The sequence below is a fragment of the Contarinia nasturtii genome, unplaced genomic scaffold, assembly GCF_009176525.2.
Source record: "Contarinia nasturtii isolate CC-2019 unplaced genomic scaffold, AAFC_CNas_1.1 Cnas_scaffold_533, whole genome shotgun sequence".
Classification (NCBI taxonomy): Eukaryota; Metazoa; Arthropoda; class Insecta; order Diptera; family Cecidomyiidae; genus Contarinia; species Contarinia nasturtii.
The window spans coordinates 629561-652060 of record NW_022197885.1 but is presented as its reverse complement, the minus strand read 5'-3'; the positions used below and the strand labels follow the sequence as shown (position 1 = coordinate 652060).

The window sequence follows — 22500 nt, the reverse complement described above, 5'->3', positions numbered from 1 at the left end:
TTTGGTTTGGAAGACAATTGTTTTCGTGCAGAAAGAAAATTTCCATATGCGAATGCATATAGATAGAATAGACGATTTAGAATGAATAATAATGTTTTCAATCGAAATGAAAATAATATTCAAATTAAATTAGATTTGTGTGTGGCTCGTGTGTTGCATTTGCAAATGTTGATCTCGCCATTTGATTCGTGCATTTCAAATTTTAAGTGGAACATCATAAAAAAAAATTTGCATGCACTACGATTTTTCTTCCCAATTCTGAATCAATTTTACTCATCCTGTTTACAATAGAAACATTTTTTTTCTCTTATGGCTTTGCATGCTGAAATGCAGTGTCATTGAAACAAACGTAAACAAATACGGAAATCCAATTCAATTAGGAATGTAAAGCAGCAATTGAAATTGAATGCCCAAAATGGTAAAACAAAATGAATTCTTCTCAATCGATTGTGTGTATTATGCTGTGTTGCTGTGATGATAATAAAGTCATTGTTGTGCACAAGCATGCCAATCCAATAAACGCACGTCACGTCGATTGACAATTTTCGAGAATTTCGAAGGGTTCGTCGCCAAGAAAAAGTGTCTTTCAAAAAAAAAAACTGTGCGCCCAACTAATGGTTTTAATGTAGGCACCAAATCAGGATAAGCCGTTCGCTTTCTAAGAAAATCTTGTATTTGTTTGATTGATTTAGAGCAACTCTGTGGAGATTTATGCAGCAATTGGACGCCCAAATATGCGTTCCGTGTACAATCTCTTCAAACATGTTTTCACTGGTTTGAAAAGTGTGCACTTCGCGCGTTGCTATCGAAAATGATGTGCCTCAAGTAATTTGTTTTCGGTTGTTCGGGCTGCACATTTCAACCATTCATCATTGCGCGAATGACGCGGTTGTGCTGCATTCATCATGGTGACCGTTCAACACATCGAAAATATCAAACAAAAAACCAGAATAGAAAAGTAAAAGAAGCAAAAAAAAACACACACACACAACATATCCGATAGACAGCACAGCAAAACACCAATCTGACACGATGCAAATTATAATGATTTGAATTTCAAATCGAAAATGATGTACGATATGAATGTAGTGTAAGCATATACATTGTGCGCACATTACAACAGCTTTTTCCTCTGTTTCTATCGCATCGAAGCCAATTTCAAGAGGCTGCTTGCGGTATATCTCACGAATTAAAATGTGAAATTTTATCGTCGTGATGGGTTTTTATTTCGCTATGCACACAGAAATAGACGAAAGTCAGTAAATTAACAAGTACACCACAGATTCAACGCGCTTTCGAACGCATGCCAAAGAACGAATCCATGTGATTTATGATTTTTTCCTTGTATTAAAATATCAGAGCACACACCAGAGTTGCACTCGTCAAATTTTTTGTTTTCATCTTCTTCTTTTTTTCTTCTGCTCAACAGAAAACATACTCAACGAACAAAACAGGTTCAATCATAAATACCGTTTGTTTTATTAAAAAAATAATAATAATAATAAAATTTGTACACAACATAAGCTGCAGATTGTGTGCACGCTGTTTATTACGACAGCATTGAAAAACGAGCATAAGGTGGATTCGTCGTAAGAACGACGACCACGATGGCAGATGAGAAATGAACAGAATGAATTATAGTGGAAAAGTCGTGAATATGAAATAAGCGCATGTGTTGATTAAATTATTTGCCAATTGCAATTATCACGCCAACAAGTGCGATCAGAATGCCATTTCATTACACAAACTTAAATCGCACATAAACGAGTTCTTTAGTACAGTAAACAGAATGACGGATGCAAGAATATATCTTCAATTGACTTTGGTTGTTTTTTTGATTTTGAGCGAGAAAAACGTTTGGATATTGTTTGGGCGACATGAACGATGATTCTTCATATGAAATATTGCAATCGCATGTTTTATTACCTAACTGCTTTTATGCGTGTTAAATCATGAATAAAACCCAATAAAATTAATCATACCAAATTATTGCGTCGAGAAAGAGAGATAGAGAGAGAGAGAAAAAGAGGCTTGTGTATTGCACATTAAATATGCAATATTTTAAATTTTTCGGTACTTTTTCTGTAATTCGCACTAGCATTGCACGCCCATAGAATATAAAATACACAAAAAACGTAATAAATTGACATGTGCGGCAGTGCTGTGTGCATTGCGATTAGTAAAATTTATTTCACGATAAGCTCCAGTGGAGTATGCGCTCATCGCGCAAACGCATTAAGAAAAATGTATATACAATTCATTTACACATTTGGCCTGAGCAACCGGTGATCTTTTCTTCTTTTTTTATGTGATGCAGTTTGAGATTATCATATATTTTTTGTACGCCAATAAATTCTCTTTTATTAGCAATTTATCATCGAGAGGTATGTCTTGAATTCGCAAATGGACGCACGAGCGCATATGAATTATCTCTATTTAATCCGTACAATACAAGACGAATTTGAATTATTCGATTCCGCACACACCGGGTGAGAGAGAGAGCAAGAGCGAGAGGTATTGCCAAAGTTATACTGAAATTTAGCACAATGGTTGCTTGGTTTGCAGCTCACGCCGCGTCATCTGATTACTTTATCAAAATTGAAATACACATACATTTGCATTTGAGATTAAGAGAATAATCGTGTTCAAAACCGGTGTGCATGCAACTACAAGAATTTATCAATTGGTCTCATTTCGGTCAGGGAGCAACATAAATCATCCATTTCAAATGTTATATTGTTATTGAATATTCAATTATACTCTATGAATCAACACGGTTAATCGGTTAATTTATGGACGTTTCTTTCTACACATTCCATACAAATCTCGAATATTTTCCATGTTCTTTTTTTTTGCGATTTTGGAATTTAACATATTTCGTAACCGAATAGTGTTTTATGGTGTTGAATGATCTTTTGGCACCGTTGACAATTAATTCAATGGGCAATATGACAATACGCCGCTATCTAACAATAAAATCGATTTCTTTTGATATAACACACACACATTCAATAAATCAACGCAATTGATCAATAACGAAATTGGAAAAATTGTGTCTCGAAATGGGCTGGAGAATAGACTACAAAAAATGTGTGCGTGTTGTGTACTTGTGTCGTGACTTAAGACACGCTTGACTCTCGTCGTCGTTTTTCATTTGAATGTTATGCAATATACAAGAGAGTTTTAATATTACCGCATATACGAGAGATGGTGGTCAACAATATTCGAATTTAATGCGTTTTGATTTTTCGTGGGTCGCTGTCGTTGGAATCACCTTTACGCCTATTTTTGATTTAAAAGTCAAATGATGTGTACGGCATGGAAGCTATTTCGTTGATTAAATCGACACATTTTATTCATTGGACTGTGACATTATTCAATTCCATTCAAAATGACATGTCTATTTGACAGCGAATCTGCTCTGGTCACCTCAAAAACTCATCAAAGAACGCTAATTATTGACCGATCAATCAAAATGAGAAATTGGATGAAAAAAAAGAATATCATTAAACCTATTCCGTTGGACGACTGCTCATTCGACGAAATTCAGTTGAATTAGTGAATATGGAAGAGTTTGAATCGATTTTCTTCGAAACATTGTACGATTTGAAATGTTTTGATTTCCAATGTTTTGAATTTGAGTGGGTATTCAAAAGATATTTCTTTTTTGGTTTTTTGACATGTTTTGTTTTCATTGGAACTCTAAAGAGCCTCCAAAAAAATATTTCAACTTAAGATCGACAAAGAAAGTCAATCGTATTTAATTAGTTCGTTAATGAGACAAGAAGTTCGGCCATATAAATGGTTATCGTTTAACTTTTTTAAATTTTATAAGATCGGACATCATTCACGATACACTATAACTATGAGATAGATTTTATCTCTTTTTCAGGCATTCAGAAAAACTTCTTTCTAAATAGGCATTCGGGTGAATGTATGTGGATGGTTATCCACTTATAAAATCTGTCTCTACTCTCTCTCTAATACAGAGATTATTGCTAATAATTTGTTGGTGCAACAAATTCAAAATAAATCAAAATCTTTTTGAAGAAAATGAATTATCCCATCGTATAAACCGGTCAACTTTTCTTTTACCCAAATAACTGTATGGCACACATTGGAATTAAGTGTGTACGTGTTCGAAATAAAATGAACTTTTCATTTTAATTGACGCGATAGAAAATTGTAGTATCGGTTATGAATGTGTCGCAAGCCTCTAGACGACATATCTTAATTTTTTCTTGTTTGATTCGTTTCTTTGTATTCAGCGAAATCAAATGAAAAGTTGTCACCGCATTGCACCGGTTTCAGTTCATAATTCAATAAAAAAATTTCCTCAATCTGTTCAAAATACCTGAGTTATATATCATTGCACGATCGCACCGCCAATGATACATTTCACTGGCAATAAAGGAAATAAAATCGAAAATTCGCTTTAAATGACAGTTACATATTTATATGCAATAATGACAACTTTGGAAATTATGTTTGGCTTGTTTCACTGTTGGTATGTGCGCACAATTCGAATTACAGAGAGCTAACATTACATATAACATGTTCAGTACATGCTGGGCGCGTGCGCGTCTTTATGCCATTGACTCTTTTGACTGCATTCCAGCTGTCTATTCTAATTATGTTTTTATAAATTGCCAATCCATGAAAAAATGTCGTAAAAACTTTGTCACACATTGATTTTACATTGCAATAAAATTCCTTGGATTTGTGTGTTAGCCGATAAAAAGTATAAATATATATATCGTTTGATTTACGACATCGACTATTATTATTATGTTTCATTTCTCCCCTTTTTTCCTGTTTCCAACGAGTTTGTAGCCCGTACGTGTATGCAAACTTTCAATTTATTCGGCTGTTTGTTTAGGTCACAATTAAAACCACATTTCATAGTTGAAATGAAAACCAATTGTAGGTACATTGCTAGACACTGCTTATGTCATCCAACGTTTTACATCGTGGAAAAAAGGGCACACTTTATTATTATATCATATTGGCTGCATCAAAATCCGATTATTTGAGTCATTCATCATAAATTTGCGTGAAATTAATCGAAACGTGGCTTCATCGTCGCCACAATTAAATTAAAACCAAAGGTATGCAGTCAAATATGCACAGTGTGTGTGAGTAAGAGTGTCTTTTTCTCTTCTGATCAACAAAGATGATCGATGGACCAATCCAATTATCTAATCCCAATGCAAAGCCACCATGCCATTTTGTGTCGTAAATAGAAAACTGAAAATTAACTTGAGATGTCCAAAGATCGAAATAAATGACCATAGGGAGATGGTATTTTATGACCTTGTACAATGATTTGCATGACAGTATTTAGCAGCGGGAACGAAACGAGATAGAAAATGATCGTAAAAAAGTTTTGTTTGTTTTTTTTAATGCGTTTGAATGAGTATTTAAGAAAATTTATGCCTTTGATCAAAACTACACAGAAAAAAATTTATGCTCGAACGGTTGTTTCAAAAAAAAAAAAAACTTCAAATAAGCCTCGCTCGTTAATTGATCAATCTTGTGTGTTCGGTTAAATTGATCGGTATTTGATTTTAGCGGTAATGATTGAATTGCCACTTTTTTCACTTTCTAGTTTTGTCGCCGCCAATTTATTTTTTTATTTTTTTGATGGAACCGGCAATTTTGTTTATTATCAAACAAATAATTTACACAGGTGTGAATCTCGCGTATACAGTGTTTTCAAACACCTTCATTTCATTTTATTGCGCAGTTATTTTTTATTCACAAATTCCTATTTTGGCGGCATCACATTTTGTAGTGAAATCGCTAAGACTACGACTACGGCTAAATATGATGCAAACTGTCTTGCATCGGTCATTATATGGTGACATCGTTTTTTTCCGTATTTTCAGTAGTCGTAATTTGTTAGCGCATAAATTTTGTGAAAACTCCCCCGCATTATTATGATTTCAAGTAAATTTTATTGTCTAAACATAAAAATTATATCATGCTGATCAAAGGGGAAAGAGAGAAAAATCGACAAAGTATTTCAATTCAAAAAGAGTTTGGTTTGTTTGTTCTACCAGTTTGTAGTATCAGGTCATAAATTGATTTTTATTGGTGAAAATATTTTTACGACATTTTTTTTCTCCCCCCTTCTCTCTCTATTTTTCCAATTTTAATTCCTCAAATAGTCATTAAAATACTGATTTCATATTGAAATTTCTTACGTTTCGCTTTTTTTTTTTTCATTTTCAGGTCCGTGATTTGGTAGAGAAATGTACGTGCCCATCACAGTTTCCAATGGTTCGTGTATCGGAGGGAAAATATCGTATTGGCGATACAAAAGTGCTGATTTTTGTTCGTGTAAGTTCTTCTTGAATTTTAAATAATCTTCTAACTTTGATGAAAACTTGTTCTTATTTTTACGATGCATGATAGCATCCGCAATATAATTTTGAATTTAGTCGCTTCAAGTGATATGATCTCGACGGCTGGTTTCCAATTAAAATTACAAGTTGATTCAAAATTTATGGCAAAAAAATATGCATATACTGGCAATGTTTTCGTGAAAAGGATGTTCAGCTAGAAAAGCGACTAAAAAACTGAAAACGAAATTCTCCGCTTGAGTTCAAAAGACCTCCCTATAGAGCTGAGCGAGAAATTTAATTCGAGAGCGGTAAAAACAACATTCACTGATAAACGATCATGAATTATGGCACTAAAATCTACTGTGTGTATGCAACGGTGACGGCGCCCACTTTCATGGCACGTGAAATACGAAAATTAGTACGATTTACGCGATAAATAATGCATCACACATAATTATTCCGGCATTTGACCGCGTGCAACAGAAATCAATTTGCCAGCAATGCGCATTTCATTTTCAAAATGATACAAATTAAAATGCATTATCATCAAATGGGATATGCCTATCATAAATTGAATATGTTGCAATTTGGCATCGATTAGGTGCATATGTGAAGAATACACTTCGATGTCGACTGTTTTACGCCTCACCGTAAATAGCAATTTGTCGTTTTTTTTATCTTTCATATGGAAAATTGAAACTAAAACAACGATTTGTTATTGAATATCTAAAACATGTTATCTTCACTTCTGGCTGTACTATAATTTGTATCGTTTACGCTTTAGCATTTGCCATATCGAGTGATTAAAGCAGAAGCTTCAAAATAAAAACCGATATTGAAAAAAAAAACATACCTATCTTTGACTTATCTGTTAACCGTGCGCTCCGATGCGCAATTCAAACAAACTGTGTTCGACAGTTTTTTCCTCTGCAGTCAACATTAGCGTAACTAGTGTGAATGGTAAATAGTCGGAGTGTAGCTTTTAAATTGAATTTAATTTGAGCATATTCGTTTGTGATGCGATCGCGTTTCTGTAAACAGACCGTCATCATGAAGCACAAGCGATCGACACACGATGAACTGGCCACCGATGAACAGCACCGTCGACTTGAACGGTAGACGGATTACCGCAAATAATGTATAATAATAACAATGAATTGAAAACCTTAAGCACCGATCATGATCGATACGTGCCGTTTTATTATTATTTTTTATTTACCACTGAATGAAGAAATGATGAGCGATCATTGGGCTTTCGCCCAAGAGACCAAAAGATCCGTTAAACAACGTGTGGTTAATGCTGATTGATAATAATTGATTGTTGATCGTTGTTCATGTTAATTGTTTTTGGTGCTGCTTGTTCCGTCACTCAACATGTGGCCGATCAGCCCGTCTATCGCACCGAAAACAAAACAAATGCTATGTTTAACATCGATGTAAATGCAAATGCGCGAACGACAACAAAATGCCGAATAACCAATTTAGCATGCAAATTTTGTGCAGTTGCTTGATTACAGTTGTTGTTTTTCTCCTCTTCTCTCAACTGAGACGACATTTTTTTTTGGAATTGTGAACGCAATGTAGTACGTATACTTTTCATGTGTGCCGACTATTCTTGTGTTTCTTTTTTTCGCCTGTGAAAGTCCGTTTAAAGCAATTACTATCGAGATTTTTCACATCAAACACAGAGTAGACGGTACCAGTGCTCAGAACAGTCAATTTTGTTGCATAATGAATTTGCTTTGAAATTCTCAACATATGCGTACGCCATTCAAAACGGCATGAAATAATTGAAATTCTTCTTGATTCCGAATTTTTCCGTCTTTCGAAATTGGTCATGTTGTAGAGAATTTCAGAGAGAAAATAAACAACAACAACACAGAGTTCATAAACTGTTTGCAGTATAATTCCAAACGACGGACATCGTGTAAATTCTGAAGACGTAAAACATTGTATTTTTCTAAATATGTGCATATTTATAAATAGACTCGGTTTTTTCTAAATACGTCTCACACATAAAAAAATGCCAACCAATTCCGTTTCTACATCTCATCGCACCGCAGAACTTGCATTCAATCTGAAACTGAATTCGATATTCTTACATTTGGTTTTGCTTTTGAATTGCCCAACAGTGACTGATTTACCGGAATGGTTCTTTTTTTCGCTCCATTTGCCGTTTGTTTTGATTCAAAAATGGAAAAAACGTTTGTTTGGTGTTTGTGTTTAGTTGTCTCAAATGTTTATTCAATATATATTTTTTTCGATCGCTGGTGTTGGTGTTGAGTTTTCTGAAATCAATTTGTTCAATCGTAACAAAAAAAAATAGAGAAAATCATAGTGTGCCGTTTTTATTTACTTTTTCCTGTAAATCAGTGAATTTTTCATTGGCTTTTATGTCTTCATTAGCAATCGAACGTACAAGGAGTGAAAAACAGAAAAACAAAATCCAACTTGGATTATCCAACGACGACGAATGTTCGTTTTACCGCTCAATTTAGTAAAAAAAAAGAGTGATTAAATGATTCAAAATCGGCAAATGAAATACGACGGCGGTTTAGTTGTAGCAACTTGCATGCAGTTCAAAAGCCACATGTTTTTAGTAACTGTTTTGCGTTTATCGTACGACACCATCACCGTGCGCCTAACAACGACGAATTCACAGTCACCAGGCTGCCGATTGCTACAAAAATCGGTCGTTTTTACATGATCTTGAGCAATTTGCACGAGGTTTCGTTTGAAAATCGAATTAAATTGAATCGTTGGCTCGCCAATCGTGTTAATTAAATGTGATTTATAAGAATTCAGTGGCATCGATGTCGAAAAAATCGTCTATGTTTCCTTCTTTTTTGGGATACACATTACGAAATGTCGATTTCCAAATGCACCACAATCACGCGTGAAACAATGGAAAATATGCGCGCCGCTTTACTAGACTTCTACACTAATTAGATTTGCAATGATATTTTTAGCGCCAAAGAAAACTAAGACGAACACAAACCAAAGAAATACCAAGAAAATAAAAGAAAAATTCATGCGAAATGCATCGAATTCCGTTAAAAAAAAATAGAGACACTATCACTGCCGTTGTTTAAGGTAATCACGACTTTTAATTAAAATACCTCAATGGCGTTGTCGCGGTGTGCAAACACTTTTCATTGAACGCGCACATACAAAATTTCCGATTTCATTTCGTGAAAGCGAAAATAGATAGCAAACAAAAAGAGGCTAAATATTGAAATGCAGTATTAACCTTTTGAACAAAAAAAGGTAAATAAACACAAAGAATTCATTGATTTTGTAATAGCACTCATTAATTCACTGCTCTATCGGAAATCTTTGTGCTGGAGACAATATTTCACATTTGCTGCATTTGATCGGCAGCAAAATGATAAGAAAAATATGCAACTCTACAAGATCAATTTTCGAATCATAGTTGATCATGACATCTTCGACGCGATTCGTAGATGATCATTGGATCATATGTCTGTTGGGAGAAAACCGCAATCGAAGGGATCGCCTTACACAGCAACATCGTTTTGTAGTTGTTAGGTTTATTTGAGCGCAATAAAAGAATATTGTAGCATCACATATTGTCTCGTCAATGTGGCGCCTAGAATAACACTTCGCATTTGATTTATCACTTTATGGAACAACATTCTGGATTCTTTAGCGCATCACTTTTTTGTCATTTGGATTTTATTCCGTTTCCATTTACAATAACTTTTTTGTTTGTTTTTTTCTTCAGATTTTACGATCTCATGTTATGGTTCGCGTTGGTGGTAAGTAATATTTACGAAATGTTCGCTTCTTTAAACATTTTTTTTTCATTAGATGTGCTAATTTTTTTTTATAATTTGTGTGAACTTGAAAGGCTTGAACTTTATTCATTATTCTAATTATAACTTGTCATTTCAAATTGCTCAGGTGGATGGGATACTTTATCACATTATTTGGACAAACACGATCCATGTCGATGCCGTGCTCAGCATCGAACATCTGTTGCAGCTCGTATCATAACGCGTACGAATCAGGCAACTAACGGCATTGAATTGCACAAGGCTCAAGTGTTCTTCGAGAGGTAAGAAACCCGTTTTCAAAATCATTTCAGCAAATTGCCCATAGCACCCGAATTGAAAATTTGTTACGAAACATAATCGATTTATCGATCGATTAGTCATATAATGAATTGACTATTTCTTCAGAGAAAAAAAACCGTTTTGAGTGTTACACGTTTATTTTTGGTGTTAACGCTTGATCATGATGTTCAAATACACGATATTTTGCGATCACAATCGCAATTTGCACATTATAACTGAGTTGCTTGGAATAGACAAAAAAAACGCTGTCGATAAAATCAAAGATGAAATAGAAAGAGTGAAAAAATGCAACAGCAGCTCCGATGCAACGGCATTTATGAATTTGTACAACTACTACCGGCAATCGACATCTTTCAGCCCAAAATGGTTAATGGAATACAATGTTAAACATGATCGTGAACAGAATTACAGCCATTTGCAGAGTGTCTGTCGATGGTTTTTTTTATTCAGTGCAAATAGTTAACGTTTCACTGTTGCTTTTATGTTTCAAATGACTGAAAAAATATATATATGGCTTGGCACACGAACAGACACTGATTCTGTTCTTTATGCGACTAAGCGAAACTGTCAATGTTTTGACTTCAAGCATAAAACATTAACGCCACTCAACAAAGTGGAGAAAAAACGTTGAAAAATTCTTTGTAATTTATAGCCACCGTGAACAGTAATGACTCTTGTTTTTTACTTTGCGGAAATTCTATTTTTATGTCCGTGTGCGTATGTTGTCTGACATGGACATTGTACAAACAACTTGAGCTGAAATGATTTGAAATTACATGTTTCATTTATATTAACTGTCTGTTTTCTCCGTTCATCTTTATCGTAAAATAGGTCGCCACCATCGGCTCGCAAAGCATTGAATGGTAATTCGGGATCATCGAATAATGCAACATCACCGGTTACAGCCAATTTAAATTCACTCTCGCCACAGTCTGGCCAATCGGCCGGTCGAAATCGAAGCCGAAGCCCAACACCAAATCAACCGAAGAACACAACTTTAACTACTGAACAGTTACAGGTAGTCAATTTTTTTTTTTACTTTGCCACTATTTGTTCCATATTTCCATTTTCATCGACATCACGTTTAGCGCTTATTTATGGCAAATGCTATACAATGTGATTGTTAGTTTGATCGCCAACGAGCAAAACAAACCAATTAAATTTCTCATCATAAACAATTCTTTATTACGTTTTGCAATTAACAACAACATCAATCGCACATGGTTTTAATGTGCGACAATCGTGTTCTTTGGAATATTAATGCACACTGACAAACATCAGAAACGCCTTTCAAAATCGAGATAGAGAGACAGAGAGAAAGAGGAAAAGAGAAGAAGAAGAAAAAATGCACTCGTTTTGTTGATTACAATTATGAAGTCAAATAAATTGTTTTAATGCACACAGATTATAATAGAAGTGATTAACAAGAATAAAAGCGTGAATGAATTAACGTTACTTGCATTCACCGCACTTATCATACACGCGTATCTCATTTGTAATTTGCACTCGATGCTTGTACATGAGGTTGATTGCGCTTTTTTCTTCTTTTCTTTTGCTCTTTATTAAAATTGATCGGTTGGCTCGATTGATAAGTGTCCATCAATTAACACCCGGTTTGATTACAAAACAAGTATTACACTTACTTTGCAATCATGCGCAATAATCGATTACCCGATTGGATTTACATTTAGAGCGCCTTGGTTTTAATCAATCCATAGATCTAATATCGTCATGGCAAACTAATTGATTTTTTCACTCCGTTTTTAATGCATAGCACATTAATTTTATGGTTTATTTTCCAATTTTAGTCAACGGAAAAGATATTGTTGGCATCACCAAACGTGCAACGACGTTCAATGTCGCCAAGTCCACGTCGATTGGGCGATCTAAAAAGCAAAAAACAAACATCGTTCGATTCAAATGCTGGTACAACAGCTACCACTACAAACACGACCAACACCACCACAGAAGCTGAAACAACGAAATTGAGCGAAACCAATGGCGGCGCAAATGGAACAACTGATAGCGGCGGTAAATTTGAAAATATTAGCGACAACGGAAGTGAAATCAGTGACGAAGGATATCGAAGCTTAGGTCTTATTCAACAGGCCAATAATAATCAATCGAAACGGGCATCATTGCATAGCCAAACATCGCTTGAAGATGGTAAAATAGATGACGCGAAAACTAGTGGTACGTTTTAATCCAAAAATGATGTTTTTTTTCCTTTGATCAATTTTACTTTTATTCGTTGGTTTCATTTTAATTTATTACTATAAGTGTTTGAACTCAAAAATTACAAGTAGATTTATCCATGGAATTGATTCCATCAAATGTCAATGTATCTATTGTAATATTTGTCTTGGTGATTTTTTTTCTCTTCCTTCGGCAGTGCGTCTCATCGATCAAACCTCAAGCGATTCACAATGTTCACCAACCGATGAACTAAGCTCGAAAGGTACAGCGGCCGATTTGATTGAAACAATTGAATCGAGTCCAGTGGATATACCAGATGCAACATTGACCACAGAAGAAACCGTAGACCCAAAGCCATTTGAAGAAGCTGGCGTTTTTATAACAGATGATGAAATCACCGTTGATGTATCCAACACAACTGGATTACGGAAAACTGGCTTTTCTGATGATTTATATAGTGATAGTTTAACGAAAAAGACATTTAGCAAAATTCCACGTTCGCCAATGACGCGCCGCAAGAGCATTGACAGTTGTTCGATCAACAGTGATAATGCAACAAATACAGGATTACCAATATTATCACGAAAAATGCCCGTATATCGTTCAGTTCGAAAATCATCATCGCCAAACATTGAATTGAATGCAATGACCACGGATAAAGTGGCCACAACATCACCGAAAAAGGATAATAACATCGGTACATGGAATGGACGTTCAGTAAGTACAACAAAAAAACGTCCAACCGTTGGTACGGAATCATTTACACCGCTATCAAATAAAAATAGCGGTAGTACATCGAATTTAAGTCAAAAAGGAACAACACCGTTCCAACGAAATTCAGAAAGTCGCATTTCACGTTGTCAATACGATCAAAATGGTCGTCGCATTGTGAAATCGACAAATACATCGCCGGTAAAACAATCCACATCGCCGCTTGCTCAGCAAATCCTTGAGGCGGCCGAAAGTGCGAAGAACGATACACAAATGTTGGAAAAAATGAAATTACTGCTAAGTAAGTATACGGTAAATAAAACCGGCAGTAAATCAAGTGGATCATCGAATCGAAGTCGTTCGACAGCAACACCATCACCGGTTAAAAATAAAGACGAATTCGAAGATTTTACCACGGCTTGGGTGAACTCGAATGGTTCATTGGATCGTGCAAGTAATTGCTGTGCACCAAATAAAGCACATTCGAAACGAAGTTCGGCTGCCTCGTCGTGCGACAGTACTGCATATGGTAAAGGTGACATTCATGTATCGAATAGACGTGATCGCGGTGTTTCACGCATTCCCGCACCAATTCGACAAAATACAGAGCTTTATTGACGTTTAAGTCACTTTTAAGTTTTATTCAATTTACGTTCATTTTTAATTGGATTGCATCTTTTGTTTTATACTTTCTTAGTGTTTTAAGAGTTTCTTCGTTTGATTTAATCGTCTATGGTACGATTTATTTTTTATTTAAACATATAAAAAAACAAACTACTGGAAATATTTTCCCCATTTGAAAATTGCTTTGATGGCAATTATGCTTTCATTGAAGCTTTATCGAGAATTTATATTGACCATTTATTCATTTTTAGTTGTCGTTTTTTTTTTAAATTATTATTTTTAATTTGTTCGTATGTTCTTTACATACAAGAAGCTATGATAATATTAATAAAATCAATAGTCTCGCTTGAAATATTCACATTGGTTAGATGGAACTAACTAAAAAAGCAAGCAATAAAAAAGACAGTTTTTATTTGAAAACAACAATCGAAAAAAAAAAACAATACTCATTACGCAACATTTGAACCCTATAGCCTTCCAAACACATCTTATTCACTTTTTTCTCCTTCGTTCTTTTTCTATCATTTTTTTTTTTTTATTTAGAGAATAGAATTCATACTAAAAACAAAATATATTTCACGCATAAGTTTTTTATAGTCTCTCATTGAAGCATATAGATGAGATAGAATGAAAGGAATTCAAACATATTTTTGTAGAAATTGCAATTAGGTATTAGTGTCTATGAAAATTTGACTTTTGATCAAAGCGAAATATAATAAACGCGAAAAAAAAACTATATATATTTATGCACTCTTTTCAACCAAAACACACGTAATCGTCAATCTATAGATCGAATGGTGAAAGAGCCATTGTTTAAAAACTTTTACGTTTTAAAATACGCTAGACTTTTGTATGTCACAAACTACATGTATGTAGAAAATAATAGAAATGAAGAGCCTATATCGAGCCTTTCCTCTAAAATAAAAACAAAAAAAGCCACATTGAGAATATCTCGACGGTAGTCAACTAATAATAAAAAAAATAAAATTTTGTTCCATAAAGTTATATAATACAATTACATCGTTAATATAGCAGTAAACATGATGGGCTTTTTTCGCTTGTGTGTGTATGTGTTTATGTTATCAATTCAGATGCAGAGTGCAAAGGTAAAGTACACTTGTTTTGTTGTACACCGAGTTCACGATGCAGCCAGATCACATAGATCTTTTATCGATTCCGCAGCATGCCTGCGGTGTAAGTGTGTTTCTTCATTTTATTCTTCTTCTTTGTTTCAATTCACATATCATTTGCTCTATCATGCAATTCGTTTCTGTATTTTATGTGAAACATGTTCATTTATTACTCGATGGAGCTTCTCACTTTTTTTTCTCTTACCATTTTCTCCAATTGACATATATTGTATGTTTATGTAATCTGGCTATTGACGCATTTTGGACATATACACACATACGCGGACCACAATCGACGGGAGATTAACCTGACTACCGTCATTTCGGACTTCTTGGGAACTGAAAAACCAACATGTTTATTACGAACATAAAAGATTACACGGTTTTATTTTTCATTCAAATACAAGAATGAAATCATTTTCATTACATTTACATCCATAAATATTGATTTAAAGAGTTTCAACATGATTTACAACCGTTAAATGTGTATATTGAATTTATTTTTTCAACAATTATCGAGGCAATAAAAAAAATGTAATATGATTGGAGGTTTTTGCAAAACGACGATGAACGTAGTGGAAAGGGCACACTAGAATATGAGCATGATCAAAGAATGACAATGTTTATTGCTTGAAATCAAATTGGTGCTAAAGTTTTTTTTAAACAAAAATATGCAAATTAGTTAGGCTGAATCAATTGAAAGCTATATTAATTTCAAGTTTTTTTTTTGGTTTGCATACTGCTTCGAATCTAAATTAAATAATAAAAAAGAAGAAGAATTAATAATTTTGTTAACTGTTAACAAAATGGGATGGGGCCTTCTATCAGTCTCTGTTTCACATTTTTGTTTAGTTGAAAGAGTCTATAGCATTTTTTATGGAGGATCACGCGTAGAATTACGAGAAATGTTTATTGATTAAAACGGAATGTTAAGTGAAAAGACTAAGATATTGTTAGTGTTTTTTTGTAGGCTAGGCCAGATGCAACTTTTTTTATCCACAATTTTTGATTCAAAACGACTGAAAAAAAAATGAAAGAAGTGACCAATTTCGAATTCGAAAGACAGTGCAATAGAAATTTATACGGAATATAAAAATTTAATTAAAGAAAGGTAAGAAATCTCCTGAATTCCTCGCACTTTGAAAACATATAGAATTGAACCGAATTCGACAAAAATTGCTTTAATATTTTTTTTATGTTTAAAACATTTTTCATTTAGCTTAAGTTCATTGTGTGAAACAAATTGTACTATGTTTCACTTTCAATAAATACACTTTATTTAACGTTTTTATTTATAAGCAGAAAAAAATACACATTTATATTGATGGAATTCATCCCGAGAAATAAACACATATATTTCATGTAAACTTTGATAGATCATGAATAAAAAAAGAACCATATTTAACCACAACCAAACATTGATGGTGTTTCATTGAACTGAACTTAGATTTTTCAGCATTAATGATTCGAATTTGAACTATAATCTTGTACAATACATAACTAGACAAGTAATATCCAGCTGATGATACAGTAAGTATGAAAACGTAAGTTTTTATACGTGAAAAAAAAAATTCTGAGAAAACCGCAGCCAAAATCTTGAAACACTCAAACTCAATCTCGATACCTCTTTTAATAATGGTTTTAGCCATCTGGTGGCGCATAGACATACTTTTCGTTAACAAAGCATTCACACAGAGCATTTAAGTAATGTTAAAGTCGTATACTTAATCAAAATGGGTTGCGTCTCAACTAAAAACGTTCGGTTATTAATTCAGAGATTGTGACAACAATTTATAAGTTTCTTTTTTATATGAATAGTTTTTCTGTCTTGAAAAGATTATTTCAGATTGAATGAAACCACAATACAACTGGCTAATGATTGCTTTGACATTGCAAGATACTATTTTTATACAGAATCCCTCAACAAAAAGAGGTGTAATTAAGAATCATGTTTGTGATATTTCATCGACATTTAAACTATATTCCATAGCGTTAATGAAATGTATTAGAGTAAATGCCATAACAGCTGATTTAATATTTACACCTACGAACGTACAATACACACAAAGTGCGTTAATCGTCATAAAAAATCTGCTGTCATAGATTTAAGAAGAAGAGAAAATAAACAAATGAATTTAACTCAATTCATAGTAAGTGGATCTCATACGAACGACGTTGTTGTTGTTTTTTTTTGTGTGTGTGACGGACAGTTTATATCGCACATTGAATAGCGGAACAACTTATCACAGCTTACGTTTATCTCACCAGTGCGAATATGAAATAATTTGACATTTGATATTTGTGAAACGATTTATCTTAAACAAGTGTCGGGGTCGCATGCACTTTACATCTACATTTTTTACTTCAAATCTACATTTTTTTACCACGTACATGATAACAGTCGTTCAAATATTTCACAACAAAACTGGTTGCTACTGACTTACATAAAATAGTTTACTGTGTGAAATGAAAACTTAAAGTCGGAACTAATATTTTAGTGACACTCATTGAAGTTTTTTTTTTCAAGTTTAATAAAAAGTTTGTTCATTTAACTCAAGTTATAGTTGGAACTATTCAATTAAGTTTTTCAATTAAATAATAATAATTTGTTAATTGCGAAGGTGGTAATCGACCAAATCACACATGTTGAAATCAATGCATGTCATAATTGGAAGAATGATGCAATTAAAACTGTTGTGCTTAGTTATTTTTACTCTGATAATTCAGTGTAATGCGGGTATGACGTATTATTTATTCGAAATTTCCATCCTCAAAACATTGATATACATATTTCAAATTAACGTAATTTCGGTTTCAGATGCGGTTGACAATGAAATTTCAGAACTATCTGAGCGTTTATTTGATGCAAGCACCCCGAACATATTGAGTCGAGTTAAGGTTAATCTTCAGGGAAGAACCACAAGTTCGGCACTAACAGACGAAGCACCAGCACCGTATGACAGCACAATTTTTTTTCTGTCGATGTTTTGATAGTCAAATTAATAATTATTATTTTATGCAGCCTTTTGACTGTAAGCAATGCATCATTGTCTGGCATAGCGACAATTGTAAAAATGCGAGCTCTTTGGGATAATTATGAAGCAAATACGATGACCGTTGAAAATGTCACACCGTCCGAGCTTAGAGAAGAGGATGAATTCATTGACGAAGTTTTAGACACAGCTGTTATGAAGATGGCCATGACCTACCTTCAGCAGAAAGGTTTCAATTTAATTTCAAATAACTAAAAAGCTTGTCTTTTTTTATGTTTCTGATCATTTCACTTTCATTTGCAAAGGTTCTGTACGATCGGATCGTGCGAGTCAGAAAAATCTACTGAAAACCCTTTGGTTCACGTTGTATTCTAGAGGCGGTGGTAAGGTTGGAAGTTGTGCATTTGAGCATGTTTTTATGAACGAAATTAAGGGCAATGAAATTTCTGGCTTGCACAATTGGATTTATTTTGCCGAAGAAGAAAGAGACAGCCGACAATATTTGGACTACAAAGGATACATGAAATCGCTTCATTTGGGAAATGTAAATTAATTTATCATTTTGCAGTTATTTTAAATAATTTTCAACTTTTTTCAATTACAGAAAGCACAAATCATTAAATATCGCATGAGCTACAAAAATGAGAGTAAGCCGGTTTCAACAATGTTTATTGGTACGCTACCCGAACTAGAAATGGCTTTGTATACAGTTTGTCATGAGGCGAAAAAAATACGGTGCGAAATCTCATTGGGCGGAAAGAAAATTGTAATCAGAGTGTATCCGTTTTTCTATCGCGGTAAACGTTTGATTGGCAGTGCTTTTCCACAATTTTAAATGCGATAAGATACTTTTAAGTCCAAATAAAAAATATTCTACATATGAATGAAAATAATATAACTGCAGTTCATGGAAATTCTTTATTATTGATGCATTCTGCGACGTAATAGTTTATTGCTACGTGGATGCTACGACTCCTCTTTAGGACATGCGGTAACTGGAGTTTATCTTCTTCAAATGAACAATAAGTCCGTTATCATATCAATTGACACATACTGATTTAGTTTGATTTATATATATTTACAGGGCTGTAAAATTTGATTTTTTTTTTTTAAATTACGGTATGGTATCTCTACATTTTTTAGAATATAAAAAATGGAAAAAAAATGTAATTTTTTGATTTTTTCGACGCATAACATATGATATCTCCAATCCATAACTTTATTATCTATTCTATTTTCTCTTCTTCTTCTTCTTCTTCTATCTTCTTTCTTCTATATCTATAAATCAGAAAGTATGTATGTATGTATGTCCGGGGTTTGCGTCCAAACGCCTCAACCGATCCGGATAAAAGTGGTACTGTTGGAAAGGTCTCGGCCGGGCGGTGAACATAGGCACCATCATGGTCGACCATCGTGGTCTAACACGGTCATTATGGTCAAAAAACCGTATTTTTACCATATTTTGCCTAAATTTTGCACATTTTATTGTCAAAAGGTGAGAATGGACCGTGGTAAACCGTGGTAACCGTGATGGCCGACCATAATGGACCGCGGTAACTGGTTTGAAATGTAAAATTTTGACGATTTAAGCGATTTTAACATCATTTAAAACCATTCAACATGGTAAAAACTGTCAAAACATGATTAACCATGGATTTTGAGGTCGATCATCATGGTAAAACGTGTCAAAACATTGTGAACCATTGCTTTTAACATTGGTCATCCAGCGTCGAAAGTCGCTGAAAATCGTTCGATTTTGATGCTGTTGAATTGGACTCGAATATTGCAAACTAAAGCCGAAATAAACGATCATGAACATAGGCGATGGCGAGGGTTCCTAGGGGTCGGATGACCCCCCCTAAAATATTTTTAGGAACCCTCAACAATTTTGGAAATGAGGACCTTTTTTTTGCTCTTCGCTTTTTTTGGCCGAGAAAATTCTTTCGATTTGCTAGGGATTTTCGCCAAAAAAGTGACTTCAAAAAAAAATAACGATTTTATCCTCATTTCGCACAAATTGTTGACATCGTCAGGGACCCCCCATGGATTTTTCCAGGAACCCCCTACAGAATTTTGCCATCAACCAATCAATTTCCCAATTACCACCAAATGATATTTTGGCTAGTTTTCTGTAATGAAAAAAAAACAACAACAATTTAACAATTCAACTGACATAGTTTTCTTTATTAACCCAGCAATTATATACATACGATTATTGGACAAAACAATTTATTTGAAATGATTCATATGATGTGTTGAACAAATACATTTTTCAATAAACAAAAGTCAGATGACTTTAAATCAAACCGAATTTTTGGACAAAGCGGATGCAACGTCACTGAGGAAGTCTTCAAATTTAATACTACCACCGTTTGAGGAAGCCGTCGTGTCTGCTTTTAATTTATCGGATTTGACTTGCGCATTTTCAATGGCTTTAGGAATCAAATCCAATACAAGTGTACATTTATCATCTACACTGAGCTCTTTGCATAGTTCGGCTACAAAAACTTTAAATGGTGGATTTTTTAAATCAAACAATGGATTCAGCGTATCGATTGTTAATATTGTATCGCCCGGAACAAGGATTGTGATGAGTTTTAAAATTGATTGAAAAAATATTAGAAGAAAATTTTCTTGAAAATCAAACAAATATTTTAGTTCTTGATCGAGCAGATCTTTGACAGCACTGAATATTTCGTTAGTTTTATCAGTTGGCGGCGCGCTGGTTGGTTTTGCAGTAGTGGATGCTGGTTTTGCACTAGCCGCTAGAGTTGCTTCCACACCGATCATCACAATAAATGCGATTTTAATTACCAGCGTGTATTCCATTTTAGACTTATTGTCTACTTTGCACACTATTCAACTGATTCGGTCGCTTCAAAATCATACGATATTTATATCATTTTTTTGCCCACTTGTTGCACGTGTTGGCACATTTTATGTTTCGTTCACGTTTCAACATTAATTCTTGTAAGCACGACAAAGTAACGTCAACAAAACTGCACGTATTTGTCGTGAGATATGACAATTTACATTTGTGGAAAACAAATGACGAAATATAGACTCTTGAAATGAATCGTTGGAGCAAAAAAATTGGGTTAAAAATAAAATAAGAGACATTTTCCATCGCAACAATTCAAAAAGAATGATCTCATTTTTACAATGAAAATAAAATGAAGAGATTTTTTTTAAGGCTATGTGTATTAGAGAGTTACAAACCAGCTCCATTTTGTTCCAGAGATAGTATATCAAACAAAAAAAGCTTGAGATATCGGAATTGTTGCCATTTTTATTCCAAATAAAATACATGTCGAATATATTTTATGAATTGTAAAATTTTGGAAAATCATTAAAATCTGACGGAATATGCATTAACTAAATAATCGCCAAGAACATCAAGTATAGAAATAAATTTTACCGTCTCTGATTTCAATTGTGTTTGCAAGAGTTTCGTAAAAGCATTCGTTTTAATTGTCGCATTGGAAACACGTGTTGGAAGTAATTGCAAAGCAGGGCTATTATTCACTTTGAATAATTTTAGAATTTTACTGATTAAAGTTGAGAGCGTTGGATTCCGTAAAGACTTGACCTGCGTCTCTAGCTCTTTCCGTGACACCTTATTTTTTGGTGGAACTATTTTGTTTTGTACATTTAAAATGTTTTTGAAAACAGCGCTGAGCATAAATTTACTCTTTTTCGAGAAACTGCTCATGGTTGATTCGAGCATTGTTTTGATGGATTTGATTACAACATGAAACAGTTCTGGAGAACGTATTAGTAATTCTGTCGTTCAAAAATTAAATACAATGAATTAAATTCTATGCTTGATATACATTTTAGTAAAATTCATATCTTTCTTACCTTGCGAAAGCCCTAAAGTTTACGAAGATATAAAACAATAGATTTTAGTTAAATAGGTTGAAAGAAGATGAGGTTTTCAAAAAAAAAAAATCTTTAGAAAAATTTACCTGTTGCTATTTTAATGTCTGTTGGCGCTTCTTCGGGTCCATCTAATGACGCTTGCTCATCTAAAAGTTCTATTTCAGTTACTAGACCTTCCGTTACACCCGCCATATTTTCCAAAGATTCAGTATTTATCGGTAGACCTTCCAAAAATGCTCTTTCTGTTTCATGTCCACCCCACGTCACTTCCACCCAAGGAAGATGTTCCAACGAAACTAACAATGAAGGATAATCGCCGTCCAGAGATATTTGTATGGATGTATGCCCCTCAAATGGAATGGTAAAAGGCATACTTCCCGCAAATGAAATTATTACTGATATCAAGGTCACTCTCACAGAAGGCAGACCATCTAAAGATATTTCTACAAATGGGATTCCGCTTGAGAATAATTGTAATGATGGTGAATCTGTCACAGCCGAAGGTAAAATATCTGAACTG

General features: G+C 34.0%; 3 protein-coding genes across 3 annotated transcripts in view; 2 read left to right on the top strand and 1 right to left on the bottom strand.

The window, feature by feature from the left end:
* LOC116339426 (GAS2-like protein pickled eggs) overlaps positions 1–15014 on the top strand; it is an 85150-nt gene extending 70136 nt beyond the window's left edge. The window contains exons 6-11 of the mRNA XM_031765287.1: positions 6235–6342; positions 10093–10126; positions 10272–10425; positions 11276–11462; positions 12253–12637; positions 12837–15014. Coding sequence (XP_031621147.1) covers positions 6235–6342; positions 10093–10126; positions 10272–10425; positions 11276–11462; positions 12253–12637; positions 12837–13969 — 2001 coding nt within the window. The 3' untranslated portion in view covers positions 13970–15014. The remainder of the gene's footprint in view (positions 1–6234; positions 6343–10092; positions 10127–10271; positions 10426–11275; positions 11463–12252; positions 12638–12836) is intronic.
* A 2107-nt stretch (positions 15015–17121) lies between these two features.
* On the top strand, positions 17122–19001 carry LOC116339627 (poly(U)-specific endoribonuclease homolog). Its single transcript, XM_031765621.1, has 5 exons — positions 17122–17842; positions 17924–18059; positions 18128–18327; positions 18404–18642; positions 18703–19001. Exons 1-5 carry the CDS (start codon positions 17749–17751, stop codon positions 18931–18933), a joined length of 900 nt encoding a protein of 299 aa, XP_031621481.1. The 5' UTR covers positions 17122–17748; the 3' UTR covers positions 18934–19001.
* Positions 19002–21447: 2446 nt separating this feature from the next.
* LOC116339678 overlaps positions 21448–22500 on the bottom strand; it is a 2217-nt gene continuing 1164 nt past the window's right edge. Inside the window, exons 3-5 of the mRNA XM_031765700.1 lie at positions 22067–22497; positions 21960–21971; positions 21448–21881 (exon numbers count right to left, since the gene is read on the bottom strand). Coding sequence (XP_031621560.1) covers positions 21448–21881; positions 21960–21971; positions 22067–22497 — 877 coding nt within the window. The remainder of the gene's footprint in view (positions 21882–21959; positions 21972–22066; positions 22498–22500) is intronic.